Source organism: Aythya marila, assembly GCF_965140915.1.
Source record: "Aythya marila genome assembly, chromosome: 10".
In the NCBI taxonomy this organism is placed as follows: domain Eukaryota; kingdom Metazoa; phylum Chordata; class Aves; order Anseriformes; family Anatidae; genus Aythya; species Aythya marila.
In genome coordinates, this window is record NC_139051.1 from 21,598,724 (window position 1) to 21,623,232 (window position 24,509).

A 24,509-nucleotide genomic window follows, 5' to 3' on the forward strand; every position below is an offset into this window, starting at 1 on the left:
TTTTGCATTACTGTAATGCTACATTATCTCATCTAATTAGATTTTTCCAAAACCTCTGGAAAATGAACTTGCCACATGCTCTGGATGTTTGTTTATTGACTGAACATGGTGTGCATGAACTAAACAACCTATTATAGTAATAGGAATTAGGAAAGAGCAATACTACAGCCTAATGGTCTACAGATAGAGTTCTATAAACCCATCACATTATCTTTAGCATGATACATCTTAAATACATTATGAATCATAACTTTATAATCTTGATCTTTATATTTTTATTTCATTTTTGAGAGAGAAAACAGCTATTATGTTAATGAACAGACCCTTAAAATTTGTTACATTTGTAATGTAATCAGTGTAAATTGTTATTAAATTTTGAATTTTATTATGTAAAAGTTATATATGTATTATCCACTCCTCATGTGGCTATTTCAGAATAATCCTTCCCAGATTCCTAACAAAAGATGTTTTGACTCCACAGACCTGACTTCACAGCTTTCTCATTTGTGAACTCTTCAGCATGCGGATCAACAGGCAAAATGAGCAATGCCCCAGTGACTGGATGATTTTTTTTTTTTTAATTATTTTCAATAGATAATCTGAGGATTCCCATAACCTTATCTGCAATTCTAAACACATAGTATTTACAGAATTCTTAAACTCAAAAGGCAGATAAGCCAGAAAAATCAGAAGCGCACAGGCAGACATTTGCAAGAGCTCTGCCTGAAACAACTGTCCCAGCAATGAGGAAAAAAGCTGTGACAGAGCCAGCTCTCAAGTCACATGTAGCCCCTTTGATCTACCATACCTCTATTTCTTTCTTGTCCTGCTTCATTCAGTACACTTTCTTCCAGTTTCTGCAGCAAATGACAGAGACATTCTGCCAAAAAAAACACTGGTTGATTACCTGACCCAAGTATGGAACAGCTGAACTGGTTTTTTGTTTGTTTGTTTTGCTTTGTTTTATTAAAGAGGTGCATCTTGTGGAAACATAATATCTATTCTGTAAAAATTAAGACATTAGAGGTTCTACTGAAAATCAAAGATTTTACTTCTAAATTTCGGAGTGGTTAGCTCTACCCTTCTTATGCTACTTTAGTAGCATACTTCTTTAAAAGCTACCTACTTTGAGTGGGAAGGGAGTAGAGAGAGGAAAAGAAATAACAAACATTTAATAAAAGATCTTTGTCTATTAAGTTGTCTAGAAGGAAACAAAATTTATTTAAACCTAACAAACATTTTCTGAAAATTTCTCTGATTAAGTTACAAATACGACCAGAAGATAATTATTATATATACAAATTTAAAAAATACCTTAGTACAAGTTTCACATACAGTAAATACCTTGCCAAATTAAAAAAATGTTTGATAAAAAGCACAAAAGCAACTTCTATCTTCCCCTCTCTTATACTTTTTCCACCTCTCCTTGAGAAGAAAAAAAAAAAAAAAAGAAAAAGAAAAAAAAAAAGCTTCCACTAGCTGTCAAAGAGAATCTTGTTTGTCCCCATCTTTAGCTCTTATGTACTGCACCTATGTTCAGGAATTTAGCACAGAGAATCAGAGTGGATGCAAACCAGCACAAATCCCCCTCAAAACATCCTCAGTACCAACTGCCTAGCTCTCCACATCTATTCCTGTTATGCCTCACTATTTGCTAAGTAGTATGCTACAGTAGAAGACTTCTCTGTTGCCTTCAGATATGTTTTGCCTTTTCTGCTTTTGTTTTTGTTTTTCTTTTTTTCTCATAATTAAGCAGTAGTACATGAAACAGATGGTCCACCAACAAATAAATCATAGTCTGTAGTGTCACCAAAAAAAAAAGAAAGAAAAAAAGTAGAGTTTTAGAGTTTTAAATCATTATTTACTTCAGTGTTATTTTATAAAAACACTTAGAACATCCTGGACAGACTTTCCAGCATTGAGTATTCACAGAACTACTTGCTCAAAACATTTTTAAAGTCTGTTAGAATTAGTTTCTCAGTGCAGTAAATCAGACAAGATTAACAGAGTAAAATACAGACATGCTAATTTTCTGCTTGCTTATGTTAGTATAGTGGCATCTAAAACAGCCTTGGAAGGATGTTTTCAAGACAAGACGTATTGCTTCCAGTTATCACCTATAGTGATGGCAATTATAAAAAATTAATGACACCTCATTGTTTTCATTCCATCATCCAAGGTCAGTCAATAACTCAGTTTCTTTGCAAAGGACTCCTAGCCAGTCCCCAGAGTTCTGTTCTTTAAAGGTTTTTGTTTTGTTTTTGTTTATTTAAATCTTGCTGTTTTCCAGGCTAGGTGAGAGACTGCCTCTGAGTGTTAAAAAAATCTAAAGTCTTCTGTCATTCAGGAACTTGCTAGCAAAGAGAAATACAAAATATCTTAATATTTCACACTATTAAAATTAATTTGCAGTTTTATCACAATGAAATAATCCCATTACAGATTACATTGCTCAGGTGCCAGAGCACATAAACCATTATTTTAATATCATTGATTTAATACAGGTTAAAACATTTGTGGGTTTTTGTTGTTGTTTGTTTTATTTTAAACTTTTAAGGTAGTTCCATTTGCTAGCAAGGTTTTAGTAGATTTCTGTGGTACAATTGCATGAAGTAACTAGGAAATAAAACTAACATTCGCATTTTAAAGAAAATGTACAGCACTGAAGAGGCTTTCAGGGTAGGGCATAGGTGCATTACCTGAGCATTCCCTAGGCTTCCAACTTTAGATGCTATTGTGCTGGGGGAACCTGGTGTGCTAGCTCAAAGGAGCAGTAGGGAGTGTAGAGTGGAGTGTAGACACCACTGCTAGGCTCTGTGACCAGGTGCAGACTCAATTGTTCTTGTGCACACCGAGACCAATAAGCTGCACTTTTTGCTACCCTGAGCCAAGGACCTGTCATGTTTTGACAAATGCTGTACCCTAGTGTACTTTTGCTCATTATAATATCATTATAATAGCAGAACACACCTCCATCCCAAAAGCTACCGGCCTCCAAGGTGCGAACACCCCTCACTCAGCATGCACTCTGAATTTTTCAGAGCCTTTATACCTTTAAATGGAGACAGGAGAACTTCTCACCAACCATAACTATGATATGCTTGACTAGAGTCACTCAAGCTCCACCTAAAAGATAGAAAATAATACAAATTGTCCTAAGAGAGAGGGGTTATCAGTGAAGATATCATCGTAAGATACCACCGTCAGGGGAGATACCATCCTGAGGGAATATACCACCTCAAGGACCTCCTGACCCCTGGGATCAGTTGACGGGCTGAGCCTCTCTTCCCCCCTCATTGGGATGCCTTTGAGTGACATTTGAACACTTGGTTATACTCTGTGTCTCCACAGAAACTTAGAAACCTCTATAGAGTCTTTGTGCCTTTTACGACATAAATTTCCAGGCTGCACACCTGTGTCACCTGTGTATTTCATGCATGCTAGCTTGCTTTTGAAGACAGTCACTATCGCCAGCAATCCAAAGAACCTGTGTACCTGTTGCTATAATAAATAGCACTTGATTGCATTGTTTTTAGCCATGATAGTTCTCATTAAACATGACTAGAGTAAGGGTGGTTACACGTTATTGGTGAATCTGTGACCGTGGTAGTTCAGTGCTCTGAATCCAACCAGACCCCTAATGGTTAATGGTTACTGGTAACTCTGTGATTGTGATAGTTCAGTACTCTGAATCCGACCGGGCCCACAACGGTTAATCAGCTACACCCCTTAATGCAACAATTTCTCACTCAAGAAAGCATTAGAAAAAAAAAAAAAAATCTTAAGTATATCTCCATGGCTGCAAGGCATTCTATAAAAGAATATGCACTTTCAACAAGCTATATACACGTATTGTTTATACTCTACAAGTGTCAGTTTCTAAATTTATTTTTATTTTGTGCCAAGAATCAAGATGTAGAGTGCTTCAAATCAATAAAGGTGGAGGAATGAATAAGACACCCAAAGCTCTGAAGGCAAACAAAAAGCAAAATTAGTACAAAATATGGACGGTCTATCCTTAAGTTTATTTCTAAATATAAAATAGGCTCTCTATAGAGGAAAAACTTCAACACCAAAAAACAAACAAAAACAAACAAACAAACAAACAAAAACCTTCTTTCATACAAAATTCATACAAATTTTACTGTTAACAAAGAAAAATTACTTTTGCACTTGCAGACAAACGCAATTTTCTCCGAACATTTAAAGGTGGAGATAATCACAGTTTAACAGAAAAACACTGCAGAAAAAATGCAATGCTTGTCTAAAATATCTGAGAAAGAATATTCTGTTTGTTTTTTTTACATATTTCACATAGTTAAAATCTATCATAAAAAGAGAACACTAATGAAAATCATCACCCAACGTTTTACAGATCCATTCATACCACAAATACCATGTTATTAAAAAGTCCTATATTATATTGTTTAAGTTTCTAAGAACATTTGTTAATAGCAACTCAGTTGCAAAGCTTCTGTGAGGGACTGCATTCTTAACACTTAGTATAAATTCTGGATAATAAGGTAGTCCTTATTTCTGAAAAAAAAAAAAAATCCTCAGACATAAAAAGAACATCAATATTTTAGGCATTATGGCATTTACTTCCATAGTAGATGTCCCATGTAAAATAAACTGATTATTTTTTCATTTTTTAACAGGATAACTGGCACATATTTTCTTTCTGTGTATGACTGCACTAAAATTCTACCAATGTTTTTTTTCCTTGTATTCTAAATATACTTAAACTGCAAAGAATCTCAGGCCAATTACACCAATTGCAAATCAAATCACTAGCTGTCATAAAATTAAAGTTGTTGCACATACTAATAATAATTGCAAATCACATGAAATCCACTTACATACTGCTACTGATCCACAGAGGAGAAATTGAAGGGAAAGCTAATTACATGTATATTGTGTTATTTAAAGAACTCCCCACACACAACTAAACTTCTCATAAAAGACCAAAAGCTAACATGGGTATGTATATACACGTTCTTATCGGCAGTTCCAAAACTAAATGCAAACTAACATAAAAAGAAAATACCCAGACCCGTCTGTCTATGCTCCATATATCAGGCAAGTTAAAAATGTATAGTTAATGCATATGATGTACTGCAGCAAGTGTATAACCAGACATCCTATTGCACTTCAGAACAACATTAGAGTTTCAATCAAGATACTTCCACTAAGGATGATGTCTACAAAATAAGCCAAAAACTTTAAGGGCTGCACAAACAGCAGTCTTACTTATTAGAAGAGGTTTAACAGAACATTATAAGAGACTTGTGAAATAACCTCTCTATTTAAAATTATTAGTGTTTTTTTCTCATTTATATTACAATATTTGTCTGAATCTTTACCCTACTAGTTATTGCTAAGTTTTAGCTTAAGGATAACAGAAACCTTTACAACTGTTAATTGTCCAGAAAAACAAACATTACACAAAGTACCATGCTCAGCAAACACACAGAGATAATATGTAAGAAATTTTGCATTCTATTGGATAGTGATTAATTAAAAATACAGTGGAGACAAACATAAATGTACAGAAATACTAAGTGACTGCAGGAAAAGAAGGTTCATATTTTCATTAGATGATCACTGATACAGAAACAAATCAATTTTCTTTGCTGGGGAGTAGGAATTGTCAACCTCCAAAATATCTGAGAGTATTTCTGAAACTTAAGACAGAACTTTCCAGGTCTAGAGGAAAGTAAGAAAAGAACAAGGAATTATTAGTGCCCTGTTACCAGGAAACTCACTCGGAAAAGACAGACACAAGTCTGTTTTGTACATTACACTGATTTTGTTGGTACTGTTCTTATTTGTGTAAATATTTGGCTATCATTCCCCTTGCAGACTGGAGGCTGGGAAATAGCCCGAGCATGAGCTGTGTAGCTGGACAGGTGTGACAAGGTTAGGCACATGAGCCAGGCACACAAGGTTAGCCACATGCTTTACGTATCTGCAACAGAGCTGTAGCAGCTGCGAGTGATTCTGCACGTGCATCTTAGCTACATATGTTCACAACATAAAAGATGCAAGAACAGGGCATGACCTATTGCTGCATTTTCTCTGCTCAGAGTACAGATGACAGTGGAAGTGATAAAAGGGAGAGCACAAGAACTAGAATTCACATAAGCTCAAAGCATCCAAAAGAAAGGCAGAGAAAGCTGGTAAGGTTTCCTTTTACTGTTTGCTTGATTGTTTTCCTGCAAGTCCCAAGCAGCATGTGGGAAGCAATTTTGGAAATAAAAGTTCTTAATCTGCTCAAAATCAGATAACTGATAGCAAAGCCTTATACATTTAGAGAGAATCAAATGCTTTGTGCTCCACAGTATTAACAGTTTAGGGAAGGAGGGCTTCAACCTTCAAATAACAAGGCTCTCCCAATATCTAAGTGTCTAAGATATCTTCCGATATCATTTCTTCATGATATGGATGTGTCAGGAGGAGTACAGGTTAGGATACAACATGATTAAATGTGGAATTCTGAAACAACCTTGGGCAAAATTTTCAATTATGGCTTCATTAAGATCATCTCACAACTAAAGACAACAGAGTACCAGAGTGGCACAAAAGGAGTCTGACATAAAAGGTCTTCACCCTGCTGCTGACTGATACTGTTATTGTTGAAGGAATTCCACTTCCAAAGCGAAAGGGGAAAGGGATGGGAGACAAAGGACCCCAACATGTTAGAGACATAGTATTAAATTCAAATCCACAGAAGGGGTGTGTGGAGTGGTGGGGATTGTTCTTGTGGGAAAGGGAAAAAAAAAAAGTCTTTCATAAATCTAACTGGGACTTGCTGCTGCCTCTTGGTGCAGCAGTCTGCTGAAGGACCAGAAACACTAATGAATGCCAAGTTTACAATACATTTTTTTACCTGGAGGGAATACAGTCAAGTACATTTATCTGTCACAATAGCAAATGTAATTGTTCAAATCACACACAAAACCTTTTCCACTCTGACATAAGCATTCTTTGTAGATTCCTTCATGCTCATGCAATTGACTGAAGGTGACTTTTCCATAGTAAATATCTATTCAATAAGCATACTACTACCAAACATCATGAGTAGACTAAAGTATCAAATGGATCTCTCCATTTGATCTCTCCATCTTGTCTCTCAAAGACAAGAAATCTGATTTAAAAGATTACTGAACATGGCCTCCACAGCCAGCTGGAACAGCTATGGGAATCCAAAGGACATGTCAATGTTGGAGATGCTAGCTGAACTGCTGCTTTGGCCACAAGACTTTCACAAGAGGAACACATGTTAACCTGACCACTGACTCTAGAAAACATCCTTTAGAGATCTCTGACCAGTCAGAGACTGGAGAACTCTTTGATATTCCTGTTTGCAGTGAATCCACAGAAGGACAACCCCCACAACTGGCAAACCAAATATATCAAGTTAGTCCTTCCATTTAGCATCCCTGGAGAATTTCTGCTAAGGCTGTCAGCATGTCTTAAATAACTGGTAAGCATTTCCCTAATATAATCACATGATAATGTACATACCAGTCCCAAACCCTGCTTGCTACCATTCATAATTACTCAGCCTGCACTTTCCCTTATATATGCAGTTTAAGGCTGTCATCCTGCCCAGTGATTCTAGTGGGAGGAGACTCTAGGAAACACTCAAATACATTTTGCATTAGTTAAAGCTCCACAATGTTAAACTGAAGCAAAGTTTCCTGTGAAGCTCAACCACCATAAATTCAGACATTTGGAATACCCAGTTTAATAATAAAATATTTATAATTTGTTTCCAGAGGAGAGAGAGGATAAAAAAGCTTTATGAAAGTATCTAATGCTGTATTTTTTCCATCAGAAAAAAAAAAATACCCAGGTGTTCTGGAGATTGAATCCATTATTTTTAGACTTTGCTGGAATGCAAACCATTCTGAAGAAATAGCTAATAAGTTAAAGACCAAGTTCACATGTGACACCAGGTTTCCATCTACATGTGACAGAGGCAAGAAATCCCTCACGCTGAAGGGCCCCATGGAAACAAATGAGCAAAGTAGCCCCAGTCTGGAATCCCTCCAGAAGCTCCATCTGACCATCCTGAAGTCCTCTATTGTTTTCATAAACTCTATCATCTGAGTTGGTGTTAAAACTTTGAGATAAGAAAGACACACAAGAGGGAGTATGTTTATCTGTTCCCAATCTCTTGGTAAGATTTCCTTTTTTTCTGGCCAATCAGTCTGTGCCTCAGTGATGCAGATGGGACATAAGCACTGCCAAGACCACTGTAAATGCTCACAGTACTGTTGAGAAGCTGAAGGGTAACATTATATTGATAATAGTTTCTGAGATTTGTTATCAGCAGAAAACCTTCTGTCTGCCAGATGTACTCTGATGTGAAAATATGCCCTTTTCAAGTTGAGAGCTGAAAATGATTTTGTCCAAGCAAGTGAGGAATAATTGAGAATAAACTGATTGTTCTGACTCAAACATGTGCAGGTGTTCAGTCAATCAATACACTGAAGCAGACCAATTTTTTTGTTGGGAAAAACAATGCAACTGCAATAAAAATCCCTTTTCCTGCACTATGATGGTACACATTTAAACAGAATACAGATTCTACTTCCTTTCTGAAAAAGCTCTCCCAAGAGGGCTCTATAACACGAAGAACTGGTTTGTGGTGTGTCTGGACAACTGCACAACAACATCAGGAAACATCTTCAAACACAAGTTTCTTCACCATTTTGTTACTCTTCAGGCTACAAAAACCTCAGACATCTATGCAAGGGCAAAAAGCGAAGAATGAGAACTACCATCTTAGGAAATTGTCAGTGTGGTAAGTCCCAAGGATACTGAAATTCTTCACCAAATGTCTAATAAATGTCTAATTAATGTCTAATAAATGACAGCAAAAGGAACAACTGAGGCGGCAGCATATTGGGTGTTCTCTTCTATCCAGCACTTCCACAATCACTTGTAAAAATGTAAGCAGGGAAAAGTTGAAATATGAGTATTTAGGAAATAAATTGATCAGGAATAACATGTAGCCTAGGAGCCTCATGATGCAAAACAGTGATGTCTTTTCTCACTGAAAATACTGTTGTTTTGAATGGCAGGCTCTGCACCATCATTTCAAAATGAGGAATGCTGAAGCCATGAGGGCTTCACAAAGGTGCCACAAAGGTGCCTTAAGCTGTGATAAACACTTGTTTAATTCAGCACTGTTTGAACTTGATCTTGCTAAAACATTGCTAACATTTGGAACAATCATAGTTTGCCCGTACACTTGACCGGCTTATACAGATTAAAAATTATTTTAGAATAAAATGTGATTAAAAGATAATTTCCAGACCTTTAATACTCAACTTTTCTTTCCAAATGAAACCCTCAGTCATCTTTGCAATACTGCTTGAAACTACTGCTTCGTTACCTTGTTCACCACTGATTTGTCTGAGGCAGGATGCAAACAGCTGTTCTTACTGCTCCAGAAGATTACACATTTTCCAGATTTTCTTTGAAAAGGCAGTATCTCTTATGTCCATAGCACCAGGGCTCATATCAGCAAACAATATATCTGCAGAACTGTAGGAGAACTACCCCCCTGTATTTGGCTCTGGTGAGGCCGCACCTCGAGTACTGTGTTCAGTTTTGGGCCCCTCGCTACAAGAAGGACATGGAGGTGCTCGAGCAAGTCCAGAGAAGGGCGACAAAGCTGGTGAGGGGTCTGGAGAACAAGTCCTACGAGGAGCGGCTGAGGGAGCTGGGTTTGTTCAGCCTGGAGAAAAGGAGGCTCAGGGGTGACCTTATCGTTCTCTATAAGTACATTAAAGGAGGCTGTAATAAGGTGGGGGTTGGTCTATTCTTGCATGTGCCTGGTGACAGGATGAGGGGGAATGGGCTAAAGTTGTGCCAGGGGTGCTTTAGGTTTTAGGAAGAACTTCTTTACTGAGAGGGTTGTTAGGCATTGGAATGGGCTGCCCAGGGAAGTGGTGGAGTCACCATCCCTGGAGGTCTTTAAAAGATGTTGAACTTAGCGATATGGTTTAGTGGAGGACTGGTTAGTATTAGGTCAGAGGTTGGACTTAATGATCTTGAGGTCTCTTCCAACCTAGACAATTCTGTGATTCTGAAAATACGATTTTACAAAGTATATGAAGCTTTGCCAGAGTACATTATTTCTCTACATAATTTTGACAAGTGCCCTTCTTGCTCACCCTCTCCCACTGTACATAAGGAAGGCCTTTAAATGGCCTCGAAGTATTACCTGGAAAGTGCAAGTGAAAATAAAAATAAATAAATAAAATTGCACACGATGCTATTACATCTTACAAGCTATGAAATATCTAGGTCTACATGTAAGAAAGCTTTCTTCATGTTTCTATAACAGAAAAACTGGGAAGACTTTACCTATAGCAACAGTACCATAAAAGTGCTACTATGTATACTGCTACATAAGAAATGTGGGTATATAGGCACACAATTTGTCAACATAATTATCCAATAAGCACATTTTTTGTTTGTTTTGATTCTTAGTTGTTCTTATTTACTTTCCTGGTTGAAAATCATGCCGCAGCTTATTTAGTTTGGTGACATTTAGATAGCCTTCTCATTTAATGCCAGGTACTTTCATTTATATAATGAAGTAATTACATGAAGCATTCCACATATTCATGAAGGCTACATCTATAGATGGGGTTTCTTGCCAGAAGACTCCAACTACATCACAAACCATTCTCTATGTATGTGTTGCCGTGGCCTCTTCTGAAGGGTTGTATGTTACCAAGCCATTACACAGGCAGAAAAGCTTCTGAGAAAGCTAGTTATTACAAGCCTATCTTGAAATGCAGCAGGGCGCAACAGTGTGACTTGAGATATTCTCTGCTGTCCACCTTCCAGGTTCCAATCACATGGGATCAGTGACAAGGCGTTTCAGCAGTCGGTATGCATGACAATGGTGAAACTCCAATTGATTCAAAAGAGGAAGATGACATTAGTTTGCTCTCCTACATTTGTAAATTAACGTAACTTGCACCTTGGTTAAAACTTGGAGCCAAATTCCACTATTCAGACATAATTGCTGACTTGCTGTATAGAGAGCTTCACTTCACTTTTTACTCTACTTGCATAGAATCTTAGATGCAGCTATTCTAAATTGCATTCACTTTACAGACTGAATACAATTCTTGTGAGCATCTTTCCATTAAATTGAAGTGAAGGTATTGCTCTTCTTAATTCATTCTATCACTGTAAAATGAGCTACAATAAATAGGGCACGATATCTGTGAAAGGGATGCAAGCCAGTATAAAATCCAATCTGCATTCAAGAGTGCCATCTAGTGACTATAATAAGTCTACGTACTTGCTGTGAATGATGTGAACAGATCAAGTTAGGTACTTTTTTTTTAAAGGAGTTTTAGAGAGATTTTAGAAGAGATTCAACATTTGAAACTGTAGAATAACAAAGTTTATCATCCATAACAGGCACTTCTGGCTGTAGATATCTCATCTGAAGGCAGATTACTATACCTCCCACTCCTCTGCGCTGGTGCGGCCTCACCTCGAGTACTGTGTGCAGCTCTGGCACCAAAATACAAGGACATTAAACTGTTGGAGAGTGTCCAGAGGAGGGCGACGAAGATGGTGAAGGGCCTAGAGGGGAAGACATATGAGAAGCGGCTGAGGGCACTGGGCCTGTTCAGCCTGGAGGAGGCTGAGGGGAGACCTCATCACAGTCAACTACAACTTCCTTGCGAAGGGAGTGGAGAGGCAGGTGACCTATTCTCCGTAAATACCAGTGATAGGACCCACAGGAAGGGTGTTAAGCTGAGGCAGGGGAAGTTTAGGCTGGACATCAGGAAGGGGTTCTTCACCGAGAGGGTGGTTGCACACTGGAACAGGCTCCCCAGTGAAGTAGTCACTGCACCAAGCCTGTCTGAATTTAAGAAGCGATTGGACTGTGCACTTAGTCACATTGTCTAAACTTTTGGGCAGACCTGCGTGGTGCCAGGAGTTGGAGTTGATGATCCTTATGGGTCCCTTCCAACTCAGGATATTCTATGATTCTATGATATTCTGAAGCAACTCATAATTTGTAATTCGTAATTTGGATGTCAGTGACTTCCAGTGCTGAATGTATTTTCCCGTACTGCAAAGCCTGTGTCATCATACACCTCACAGCACATATGCATGAAAATTCATGTCCAGAAGTCCAACTGTTCCAGAGGAAGCAAAGTAAGGTGCATGCAACTGGACAAGTGATGTCTGGGAAGGCTGCTGAGTATTAAGGAAACACACTGCATTTATCTTTACATAAAAAAGTACAGAGCTAACTTTTCCTGGTTATTGTCACTAATCTCCATGCATGGAGAATGGTTTGTGATAAGGAGAAGAGTTGAGATGGTTCACTAATACAGCTCCCTATGCTGTGCAATTTATATGATGCTCACAGACACTACTCATAAGCATGCATATCATTGCACTCAGGTTTCAATGCGATCAGGGATATTTTTTTCATTGTAACTCTGAACACCAACATTAATACTTTTCAGGGGATTTCATGTCTTTTTCTTTTTCTTTTTTTTTAAAAAGAAGAAACTATACAATTCCGGTGGATAGTTGAAACAAGCATCTGAAAAAGGTATGATATCAGAGTCAGAAGCTAATGAAGAAAACAGAACCTACAGTACTCTATACTTCACAAGTTATATGACTGCAGATCATAAACCATCTGCTAACTTAAAAGGAAAGAAACTGGAAACTCAAGCAAATAAAAAAAATCTTTACTCTTGGACTATTGCATAAGTGTTTTTTGGGTTTTGTGGGTTTTGTTTTGTTGTTTGTTTTTCGTTGTTGTTGTTGTTTTGTTTTTTGTTTTGTTTTTTGTTGTTTTTTTTTTTTAAATCTGCACCCCTTGAGAAGAGGATATATGAAAAAAAATACACCAGGTTTACCCAGACCTCCCATTTTCATAGCACAGTTTTTCTAGGAAAACATAAAATGTGTTATGTAACCTTTATTTTAATGTAAACAATGCTACAAAAGAATAACGTGATCATAGGATTTATCATAATTTCTAGTAGATTTTAATATGTACTGCTTGTATAACATGTCATTGGCTACTTATTCATTCAATGCACTGACTAAAGTGACTAAAACCTCTTCTGTATTAGTCAGATATCAGTCAGTTATACACATTTAGAAAACTGATGCATGCTTTAGAAAAAAAAAAGAAAAAAGTTTTTCACTTCAGCTCTCCAGTAAGTGGCATCTGCTGCCAATGTCTGGTGAAGAAGGACCAAGAACCATGCTTTAAAGACCACATCTGAACCATAATTGGACTTACCTTGCACCTAGCTACCACAGCAAATGCACTGCTTCATTACCAAACAATTGTTTCTGGTCAAAAATAATCCTGAAGAATCAATACTAATTCTTATGGGTTTTATACAGTTGTAATTAAACAATTTATCTGGGAGAAATCTGAACTCAATTTAACTTCAGTCTTAAAATATCATCTGTATATTACCAATAGTCACAAAAGGATATGAGGCAAATAAAAGCAAAAATTAATAACAATTATTAGAAAAAAAAAGCAGGTACTTAGTATGTGATAGGCTATTTCTTGTTCGGCAACCAAAGACCACTGCATCCGTTTTATTAAACCTTGTAAAAATTCAGCTGAGTTATGAAAGAGCAAGTAGAAATGTAACTAACTCACCATGTGCAGGAACTTTCTGAAAAGATAGCATGAAATGAGAAATTACGCAAGCTCTCACTCTCTTAATGCATGATCTTTAGAAGATTTTTCAATGTGAATTTTTGTGTTAAATAATGAGCCAAAAAAATAAAGACATTGTTTAGTTTAAAATCATTGTTATAAATCTAAAAACAAAGATTCGCTTGTTTTTGTAAATAAATTTATATTCAGGGAAATATAAGGCATCAAGAGCCATGGCTGATTAAAGCATTGTGACCAAAGAAATATGCTTTTTGTTACTTATCTATTAACAGATGGAAATAATGCTTTCTGCAAATGCAGATTTTTAAGGAGAAAAGTGTGTGAAGTACATTCCCTTTAGTAACATATCCTTTCACTTTAGCAAGGACTAATCCCAACTGAAACACTTTCACAAGAAATACTTGCTTGAAGTGAATTAGGAATCAGCTTGCCAGCACAGCAGAGCAATGGCAGCATAAGAATTTTCCTAGTAGAGGATGACTAGCCAGTACTCAGTGACATACAACTAAGAACCTGTTTGCAATTACCAAATATAGTAGCAACAAACTGAGTAAGCATTTTTCTCTATGTCAATTACTAGATTTTCTTCTTCTGAATTATAGCAGTGGAATTTGGACTGTGTGCAAAATCTTCTAATATCAAAAGTGTCTAGGTCAGAATACAAGCCATATATTTAAAGAAAATAAATTCAAGTGAATGTGTAAAAAGCAGAGCAATTAAAAATACAACAGATATGTCCCTTACCTCTCCTGAGTCTGTAGAATATGAAACACTATAGGTTTGTCTTTCTACACCTCCCAAAAAATTGGGAACATATTACTATCTATATTGTATTGAATATACATTCCTCTTACAGTAATTAGGGAAGTGTGTCTGATTTACACTTCACTAGATCACGCCTCTTTTTTATTTATCACTTCATTGCCTTCAATAAGAACCATGAAGTGTTTTTAAAAGACCAGCAGGAATATCGCTTGACTCTTACACGGAATTGGAAGGAACAGGCAAGGGCCTAAACCCTACAGATATGCTTAATAGTAAATAGTCCCCTGAGTTCAGATAAACTGCCTATATTAATAAGGCCCTTAATCTTGAAACAATAGCCACTAAAACACAGAACCAGCAACTATTCTAAATATATTCATAATATAATGGCTCTAAAAAAAAAAAAAGTCTGGTTTTATTGGTATTTTAGACTTTATGTTTCAGGGAGGAGAAGAACAATCTGGAAAGAAACTGATTTACGTGTGATGACTTATGTGCTGCTAAGTGGAGATAAGCCAAATGGGTGAAGGAGTCAGCCCCATCTATGGAAAAGCTACAGTGAACTACTTCCTTCTTGGTTACACCTTGCTTGGTGTAACCAAGCACTTGTCAGAAGTCCAGATTCATTCTTTCTTTCAAATCTAATCCCATTCACTGTAACTATGATTCTATGAACTCACTCAGCTAATGCCATTAACCTCATTCAGATGACTCATGGAAGAAAAACACAGACAGGATTTGGTTCTGAGTTATTTTCAAACATACCCGCGTTTTGGCGTATATGCCCTTCAGAAGACATGGGTTACTTTTTCAACGTTTTAACAAAATCTTAAAATCTTAAATGCTGAGATAGGATATCTATTTATACTCATTGTCAAATTTTATATCTGATAATAAATATACCAAAACCTCTATAATCATGTCAGACTATCAGGCTCAAACTGTCAACATAAAAAATATCAACCTTTCATCACAATCATCTCACAAGGCAACAAATACATCTCTAAAATTAGGAGATGACTAGATAAGTTAGTGACCAGAAATTCTAGTTCCAGTAGATCAAAGACAATGTGTTCTTTCTGAAGAAAGGTGTCAGATTGGTTCAACAACATTACATCTGTTTACTAAATAAGAAATCTTGTTTCATTAAATGGTTTGGTCTAACACTCCATGTTGCCTTTATCAGTCTTAAGTTCATGTGAAGCTCCAGGGAGAGTTTATATTAGGCATATTCTAGTGTCTACTATACACTCCCACTATTATTACTCACCTAAGCCATGCAAATACAAAGACAAAACTTATTTGCTACACAGTTTAAGATGTGTACAAGGAAAAATTTTAGCAAATGAAAAACAGTATTTCCTTTTAGGAGGCAGGTTTCAGGATTCTTTTTGTTGTTTTGGTATAAAGATGACATAGCATTTTCTTCTCTTGTTTTCACATCCACATACACACACGTGCACACACACTCATTGTCAAAACGTTAGCCTGTTGCTGTTTCTCAGAAGTCAAACTTATGCAATTTCAATGCCTGGGTTTTTGGTCTGGATAAAAGGCTGCATGACTCCTACAACAAACCTTGCTAATGGATTTCTCTCACCATCAGCTTTTTCAACTTAGTTAAAATCTGTGATGTGCTGAAAACAGCAGTTTTATTTCAGGATTTAGAAGACTAGCTATTAGAACAACAAAATGGGGTTTGGAGTTATATAGGTTTAAAAAAAGTAGAACTTTGTTGGGGGGAGGGTTATACAAAGCAACCTTCTAGAGTTCTAGAGCGTTTTTCTTGGGAGACGGTGCTGCAGGCAATAAGAGATGTCAGTTTACAGCAACTTCAACAATAACTGCAATTATTCAGATTCTCAGTCTCTTCTAGTATTCTTATGAAAATGCTTATACAGTTGGAAAGCACTGCTATCATAAAAAGATTCAATAGAGGCCTTTGTATGAAAAGGACAGTACAGAATAATTTTCCAGAACATTTTCCTTCTGGGGTGTTACAGGACAATGCATCTGGAAAAAAAGTTTGTTCAGGTTTAAGGTCCACATCCAAATCCTTATTGCCTTCTGGGTGAAGGTCTGTAATTTTAAGACCACAGTAAGTGCACTCAACATGACTGTTAATTTAATGTTTGCTTAACAGTACACTCTTAAATTCTTTGTAAGGTTTTTAAGTAGGAAGACAGCATCTGCCATAGGAGGTCAGATCATTAACTAATGATACTTCGTATCCTGCCTTTAAATTTGTCCAACTAGTGCCCCAAAGGAAGTTAAAAGCACAAAACAATTGTATCTCACTATGAAATGCAGGTAGGGGGCAGCAAGAGTGGGGCACATTCTTGTACGTGTCCAGTATAACTAGAAGAATACAGGGATGAAGCTTCATTAAGTTCATTCGTTTGAGAAGGATGAACTGTATTTCACCACGAATACAAAACAACTTGACTGAAGTCTTAATTCTCTGACCTGATCCTAAAATATCATTTTTATATATAAAGAACAGCCTAGACCAACACATAAATACTATATAATCAAGCCTACACTTCTTTCAGTCAGTTATCAACATGATCTTACAAGACAGTTAAAAACAGAAGGAAAATAAAAAGCAGTGGCCTTTAAGAGCATTAGATCTTCCTCCTCAAGAGACAGGTTGTGATGTAACAGAAAGTTACCCAATGTTGAGGTACAGTCTTGCCCACACTTGAAATTGAATTGATCCACATGAATTTTTAAAATACACAAAACACTAATTGCCTTGCACGAGGTAGATAGGACTGGTTATCTGACTAGCTCTCCAGATCTGGCTGGCTTGAACCAGGGTCTGTGCTATCAGGGAAGATTGCTTGGGCTAGAAATCTCAAATCTAAAGGCAACTCTTCCATCCCAAGCACTCAGCTGACCTTAAATGAAGAACTGAAAACCCTCTTATGCAAGGCCTACTCAGCACACAAATGTCCATCCTACCCTTTTTCTAAGCTTCTTCACTTCCTACTGTCTCCTTCTCAAGGTGATTTGACCAAAGCTGTTTACAGCAGTTTCCAGCACCTCATGTTTTAAACATAAACTGCTTAACTCAGTGTACTAAAATACATTTTCCTATTTTCATTCAAATCTTTCAACAGACACTCCAATTTCACTTCCAGTACTGTTCCATTCACAAAGCAGACTGAAATGAATAGCCACTCCGCAGAACACACGGTGGCCAAGGAATGGAAGAGGAGCTCATGCAGATTGATTCCTCAGCTTCAGCATTCATTTCCTGGGGGGCCAGTTTGCTGGCTTAACTTCTGTTTCACTTCCCTAATCGGTAGGAGAGAGGTAGAAGAGAACAGACTAGGAAAGAAATTAAGAGAATTTATAAAAAATAGACGTGCCAAAATTATGTGCAACACAGACCACTGGACATATAAATATATTTGTTATATTTCAAGAGATGAAGTTCTGGAAGATACATTCACACTTCTGTGATTTCCTTAGTTTTGTGTTGACTGATTCAAATGAGATGCATAAGGTAACTGTTGTTTATAATGAGCAATGTATACACTAACACTACATCTTAAATAGTTTGGTGCTTTGTTTGGGTTTTGTACTTTTTAAATCCTCAGAGATGGTTCTTCCTTCTACCCCCTCCCTCACTTTTATTTTCATTATATTTTACATTAATAACATAGCACTCATCTTTTTTTTTTTTTAAGTCTCTAAGAAGGTAGAAATACAACTTCTCCCTGAATAGATCAAGCGATCAAAGAGTGTCTATCAGATGGCACTGTTAAGGTGTCAGACTGTGCAGAGCAACTACAGAGATGCGTAAATCACTCTTAATCTAGTTCTCTTTTCAGTCAGAGTCACAAATTTCTACACTGACAAGTTTTGTTTTCTTATCTTAGAACATTCATTAAAATAAGAAAAGTTTTAGCTATGTATTATCGGATGGAAACTATTACTAAATGAAAATAATTTAAAATAAATGTTAAAGATAGCACGTAATATGACCAAATGCACTTTTAAGAATAATAAACAGTGCTACAAGTATAAATTCTATGGGATCTGTAGCTTTTACATCTTCATTCCAATAAGGTTCCTCAATGTATTCTATAACTTAACCACTCCCTCTGGGTACATCTTCTTGCACTTTGGAGAGCCTAAAACAGAGAAGTATACAAAGGAATTCAAGGGAATTGAATTCAAAGGAATTCAATTCACTCCTCCCCTCAAATTCAGCTCTGATTCTTTCTAAGAAAACTCATCAACAGATCAGAAGTGTGAGTCATGTAAGTAACCTATTGCCAAGCAGTAGTATGTTTACAGAACAAAGACTTAGGAAGAACACAAAGAAAAGATTAAAGGAAACAAAACAAAAAAAAAAAAAAAAAGTAATCATTTTTCTGTTTAATTTTTAGCTAGGCTCTAAGATGTTTGTGTGCAGCCCTAAAGTCCGAACACATGAACTCGGTCAACAGCTGTGCAATGATAACATTTCTACTGCTGGGGACAACACTAGCTTTGATGCAACTCAAGACAGTCCTCAGTTTAGCTTCTAAAGGATGCCCCTTGCAGGAATGATGTCAGGATCAACATTTGCCCCCTCCACATACTGAAAGGTATAAAAAGATCACGAACAAACTCTTGTTTTATCTCATTCCAAAACTATTTTTTTAGCTGCTTTTCAAACATCAATGTCAGTTTCACACGGACATTTTTCTCATATTCAGGATTCCAAACTAGTGGTGGTGATGTCATGGGGAGCAAGCCTGTCCTTAGAGAAACTGAATCCTAAGTGAAAAGCTTTCTGATCCTCCACATGAACTTATAAACACTATTGCAACCAAGCACCCTGGCAAGAATATCATGGGGCAAACAAAACCTGAATGGGCTAAATTAGAAGTAGTAACTATTCTCTAGAGCATAATCAGGTTGTGTCTACTTTTTCATGTCTGGAGTGACTGTCAATATTGCAAAGTCCTTCTTCTGTATGCTTAAGAGGTAACCTTAAAAACATGTATTACTATTGATACTTTGATAGAAAGTAATTCGCTTTATAGCTACTGATTAGATTAATATTTTGAGCTGAGCCAGGAGAAATAAAAGGAAAGAGGTACTAACGAACCAAATAAAGACATTCAGTCCAGAATGGTTGTTAATCTACGTAACTAACTTCAGGGAAGAAATGTTTGGTGTTGATAAAGTATTTCCTTAGTAAATTACTACTGGCTCCAGTGTAAGACATTTACAGTAAACACCAAAAGTCTGCAAGGCATCTGTTCTATTCACAGTGAAAGAAAGAACTTCGCTCCATTAATAACTTTAAAAACATGCAATAACTAATTCACGATGGCAGTTCAAATCCTATCAGTGACCTTAATTATTTGACCAAGCTGAGTTCAAGATAGAGAAATTTAAAAAACATTTGAAAGTTTAAAAGTGCACTTTAAATTATAATAAAGCTGTGTTCTTCTTTCTACTAAATGTAGAGAAGGAAAAAAAACACTGTAGCACTAAGCTGCGTACAACAACCTTATTTTAAGAATACATGCAAGGTAAGAGTTAAAATGTGCATATAAAATCCTGCATGATCTCAGATTCCATTTGAGTGAAACTGTATGTTACATAGAGAGGGCATGTGTAATAATATGTGTATGTATACATAATAAAATACTTGCTGGAATTTTAACATTTCACTTTACTGGAGATTTAGTGGGACTTTGCCTAAGGCAAGTTTTTAATAGCAATAATAAAAAAATACTTAATGGTACTTAGGGTAAATAATGTGCGGCCACTATGTTTAAAAAAAAAGTAATACCAAACATCTGTACTAGATTTCCACATGCTAAAATCACCATATTACCTACAGTTCTCCCAAAATTATAGGAAAAAAATGTTTATTTTAAATTCTAGAAAAGACATGCGATAACCTATTTAAGAACTAGAAGGCAGGCATCGTGTGTTTTATGACATGAATGTATATTTAGTGATCTTCATGGTACTTAATTCTGAACGTAAGGATGCAATGGTATGACATCATGGCCTGAAGACAGACTTCCAAATTTTAACCTACTAACACAGGGACTGCCAGACCCAAGAACATTCTTTTGCACATGGGTATTTCCAAGAACCAGTTTGTTACAGGACACATGATTTCCTTATGAAAGCAGACACCATACATTGTTTTCTTCCAGAAAATAACAATAAAAATCAGCTACCTTAAAAAAAAAAAAAAAAAAAAAAAAAAAAAAAAAGGTAAACGTTTAGTTTCTAAGGAGTTCACATGCCCCACATGTCATGCTTCCAAGCTTCCTACAGCAAACTTCAGATCTGCTGGGAAAAATAAACCAATCAATCAGCAGCCACAAATATGTGCTGGAGAGAGAGAGGATTTCACCCAAAGCTTTGGATTCTTACAGCAGCAAGGAAGTTCTTTGCTAAAATCCTCAGGTCAACAGATAGTTCCTGCCAATCTGACACAGATTCTGTTCAGCAAACCTAGTAAATTTTTAAGCTTTGACCAAGGCATATCAGCATGTCATAAGCAGAAACTGCAGCGAACACCTCTGTAAACTTGCAGTGCTCCCCAGGAACCTCTTTATTCTCATATAAATTCAGAGATTTTTTTTCCTATGCCCAGAGAGTAACCCAGAGGGAACTCTGAAATATTTTATCTACTTTTCAAGCTCTACTTAATTCTACATGTATTTCTTTTACTACTCTTGGAAGGTTATTCAAGAACTTGACTGCTACGCTAATTAAAAACCTTCTTCAAATTTCCACTGTCAATGAATTCAACACCCAATACATAACCAAGTTAGTATTAAGTGATACTGATAAGTGATACTGATAATATACATGAGGTACAATCACAGAAAGAAAAAAAAAAAAAAAAAAAAACAACCAAGATTTAACAGATAGCAAGTCATCCATGCCTGAAACCTACTGTAAGTAGTCTGTTTTAACTAGTATTTTGGAAACAGCACAGCAAATTCCAACAACTTCTCTGCTAGTTAAAGAACTTCTCCCACATACCATATATCCACATACCATAGATTCAGTATCATTAATTCCTCGTGCAAGTCCTTTCAGGGCCCTGAAGTATGAAAAGACCTCATTAACTGGTGACCTTGCTTATCAGTGAAAGTTCTGTGTGAGGAAAGGTTCACAAGGATCCACACGTTCACCAGAAAACTTTATTGGAATATATGATTGTGCCTTGCAAATTTTCCAGCATTTCCAAGTTTTAGATGGGCTCCAGATACCATTGAGTCCTCATTTTCCAGGTCAAACAAAATAAAAATGGGAAAAAAAAAAAAAACTTTCAATGCATTTGAAGAATTCCTTTTCACTACCATAGTAGCTGTAATTTAAAAATTTAAATATAAAACAATTCACCCATAGCAAAGAAAATATTTTGTCAACATTCTGTAGATGTAAATAGCTCTTCTTAATCTTTAGCATTATACAAGAGTCAATAAGAGTTTTCTATGTTCTTGTACTAATTTTATTCATGTTTTGATATATCAGGAAATTAGTGTTTTTTACCAGACTAGAAGTTCACATCAGACTACACTGTTCTGAACTTCTAAGGAAACAGAGCTGTAGGTCCTGATTCCCCTTTACTGTGGGTAGCTTGTACTCGGTCTCTCTGAAACTATTGCCCTTCTCAGCAGGAAGCATCAGGATCTCTCTCCGAAAGACTCACGGCCTCGTTTCCCTGACACTGGTCATGTAAGCTGTTGGGATGCAGAGGGACACACAGGCTTGACAGTGGGTAAGATTTCCTTCAGTTGTCCTAATTCAATTATCACAAATCCAGTCCCAAAATTCATCAGCAAGTGATGTGGGCAGCTGGTGTAGGAGGGCTTGGGCGCAAATCTATCAAAGCGCAGCACAACCATCACCCCAGTGCTTCAATATGGCAACGTTATGCAACATATATCCCCCAAAATTGTATACCACACATGAAAATGCATTAGAAATAAACAAAGGCTTCTGGCTATGGAAGGCAAAACATTTTAAAACACTGATTTCAAATACAACGGGTATAAAACAAAAAAGTAGCGTGCACCTTTGACTATTTAATTTATAACAGTAAGAGGTGTTCATTCTCTCTTCAGTAGTTCTAATCATCTTGGTTTGTCAAATTTTGATTTGTCAAAATGCAATAAGCCAGAATGTATGCAAAGATCAACAAAGACAATAAGCCTCAAGTGACACTTTTCTTCCACAATCTCTTAGTCCTGCTTTGTGTTTATTTTTGATTTAAAACAAATGTATCCTTCTTTTTTTCTAAAGAAACACTGAAAGCAGAAGATACTCAGACACTTGAAAATATATTTCTAAAACTGCAGCAAGCACTTTGGCAGTATCTTTTAAATTAACAAATAATGAGTTTTCCTTACCTCTCTAAGATGTATGTTTTCCTTCTCCTTTTGGTCTAATATCACTTCTAAATGATTAACCTGAGATTCAGCTTCTGCAATCCTTCGAGTTCTCTCATTGTCATCTTCCATTCCTTTAGATGGCAAACCTTTACTTTGCAACATTTCCAGAAGCTTTTTTATTGATTCATCTCTAGCATTTAGTGTTTGCTTTTGTGTTTCAATCCTAAGCTCCATTTCTTCTAGAGTTTTTCTTAATAGGAAAAGCTCTTTAGCTTGTCTGTCATGTTCTGCTTGAAGCCTTCGAAAATTCTCCTCTGTGAGCTCAATGGTAAAATGCTCAGCCCCTCGGTTTCCACTTTCTTGCTGCAGAAGATGATTAAGGTCTCTCTGGGTTCTAAGCTCATCTTGAAGTGCCTGGATTGTCATTTGCAGATGCTGCAATAAATGAAAAAAAAAAAAAAAAATCAATTTATGATCCAAATGCAGGATTAGTCTTTGATTAAACTTTTGTTGTATGCTGTTACAAAAATTCTTTAGAATTGATGAAACTATAATAAATGACCTTATAAAATAGCAAATCCATGTGACGATGTTTATACTTATATTTTTTCAAGTGCTTCTAGAAAAGTAAATGAAAACACACACACAGTGTCAGCTACATATAAAATGAAGAGCAAAGAAGGCAAACCAACAAACCCAAACACTAGGCAGTGACACATCCATTAGTACAGTCAAGATGTACCTATAAAGCTGGAAGACTCAGTATTCCATGTTTTCTAAATTACTTCATAGACTAAAGGTGATTCTACCCTGCAGGGTGCTCAGCAGTTGAGTTATGAAGTCAATCAAAGCACTCACTGTAATTGAAGGGAGCTTGGCAGGAAGCTAGAGGAGGGAGGGCATTTGGTTGGTTGGTTGTTTTTTTGTTTTTTTTCTTTTTGGAAACTAAAGCTATGAACATGTTTAGTAAACAGGATTACTGCATCTCTAACAAGCAAACAAAAATACACAATAAATATTGAATTTTGAAAAAAATTGACTGCGAATAATAGACAAACCTTTGTTCTCCTGGCATCCAAAAACTGAACAGCATGGCAAACGAAAAAATGAAGCAAAATCAACATAAAGGCCAGATGCAAGCAAAGGAGATTCAACAGAAAGAACTGAATTCAACAAAAAATACCTCCAACAGAAAAGATAATTTTATTGAGTTATACAAAACAGCACCAACAACCTCACAATATACAATACCTAAGCTAAAGACAGACTTCATTTAAATAGATGTGACAAAGTGTCAAAAATAATTAATCCCATAATGAATAATAATATTCCTATTTCAACTTACTATTCTTTTCCACTAAGCTTTTCAAAACACAGTAACTTGTCCTAAAATATTTGTATTATATCTGAGTAAAACTGATAAATCTTGCACTCCTTAATCAATGCAATCAAAATTGAAAATGATTTTTCCCATATTAAGATTGGGGTATAGATAATTATCCTAAATTATTAGAATATCATGTTGCATGTCTGAAAATGTTTTTCTTATTTTTTCCTCTATTCATTCCTCTACCCAGCATACTGAATATACAGAAATACAAGTTCCCCAATAGCTAAGTGTGCTGTGCCAGAAGACCCTTACATGTAGGAATTCTGTC

General features: G+C 36.3%; 1 protein-coding gene across 1 annotated transcript in view; it reads right to left on the reverse strand.

Moving 5' to 3' along the window:
• The window catches only part of ERC2 (ELKS/RAB6-interacting/CAST family member 2), a gene marked incomplete at its 3' end in the record, with an annotated part of 410,931 nt that overhangs the window by 324,060 nt on the left and 62,362 nt on the right, over positions 1-24,509 (reverse strand). Inside the window, exons 2-3 of the mRNA XM_082768536.1 lie at positions 23,910-23,933; positions 22,870-23,286 (exon numbers count right to left, since the gene is read on the reverse strand). Coding sequence (XP_082624662.1) covers positions 22,870-23,286; positions 23,910-23,933 — 441 coding nt within the window. The remainder of the gene's footprint in view (positions 1-22,869; positions 23,287-23,909; positions 23,934-24,509) is intronic.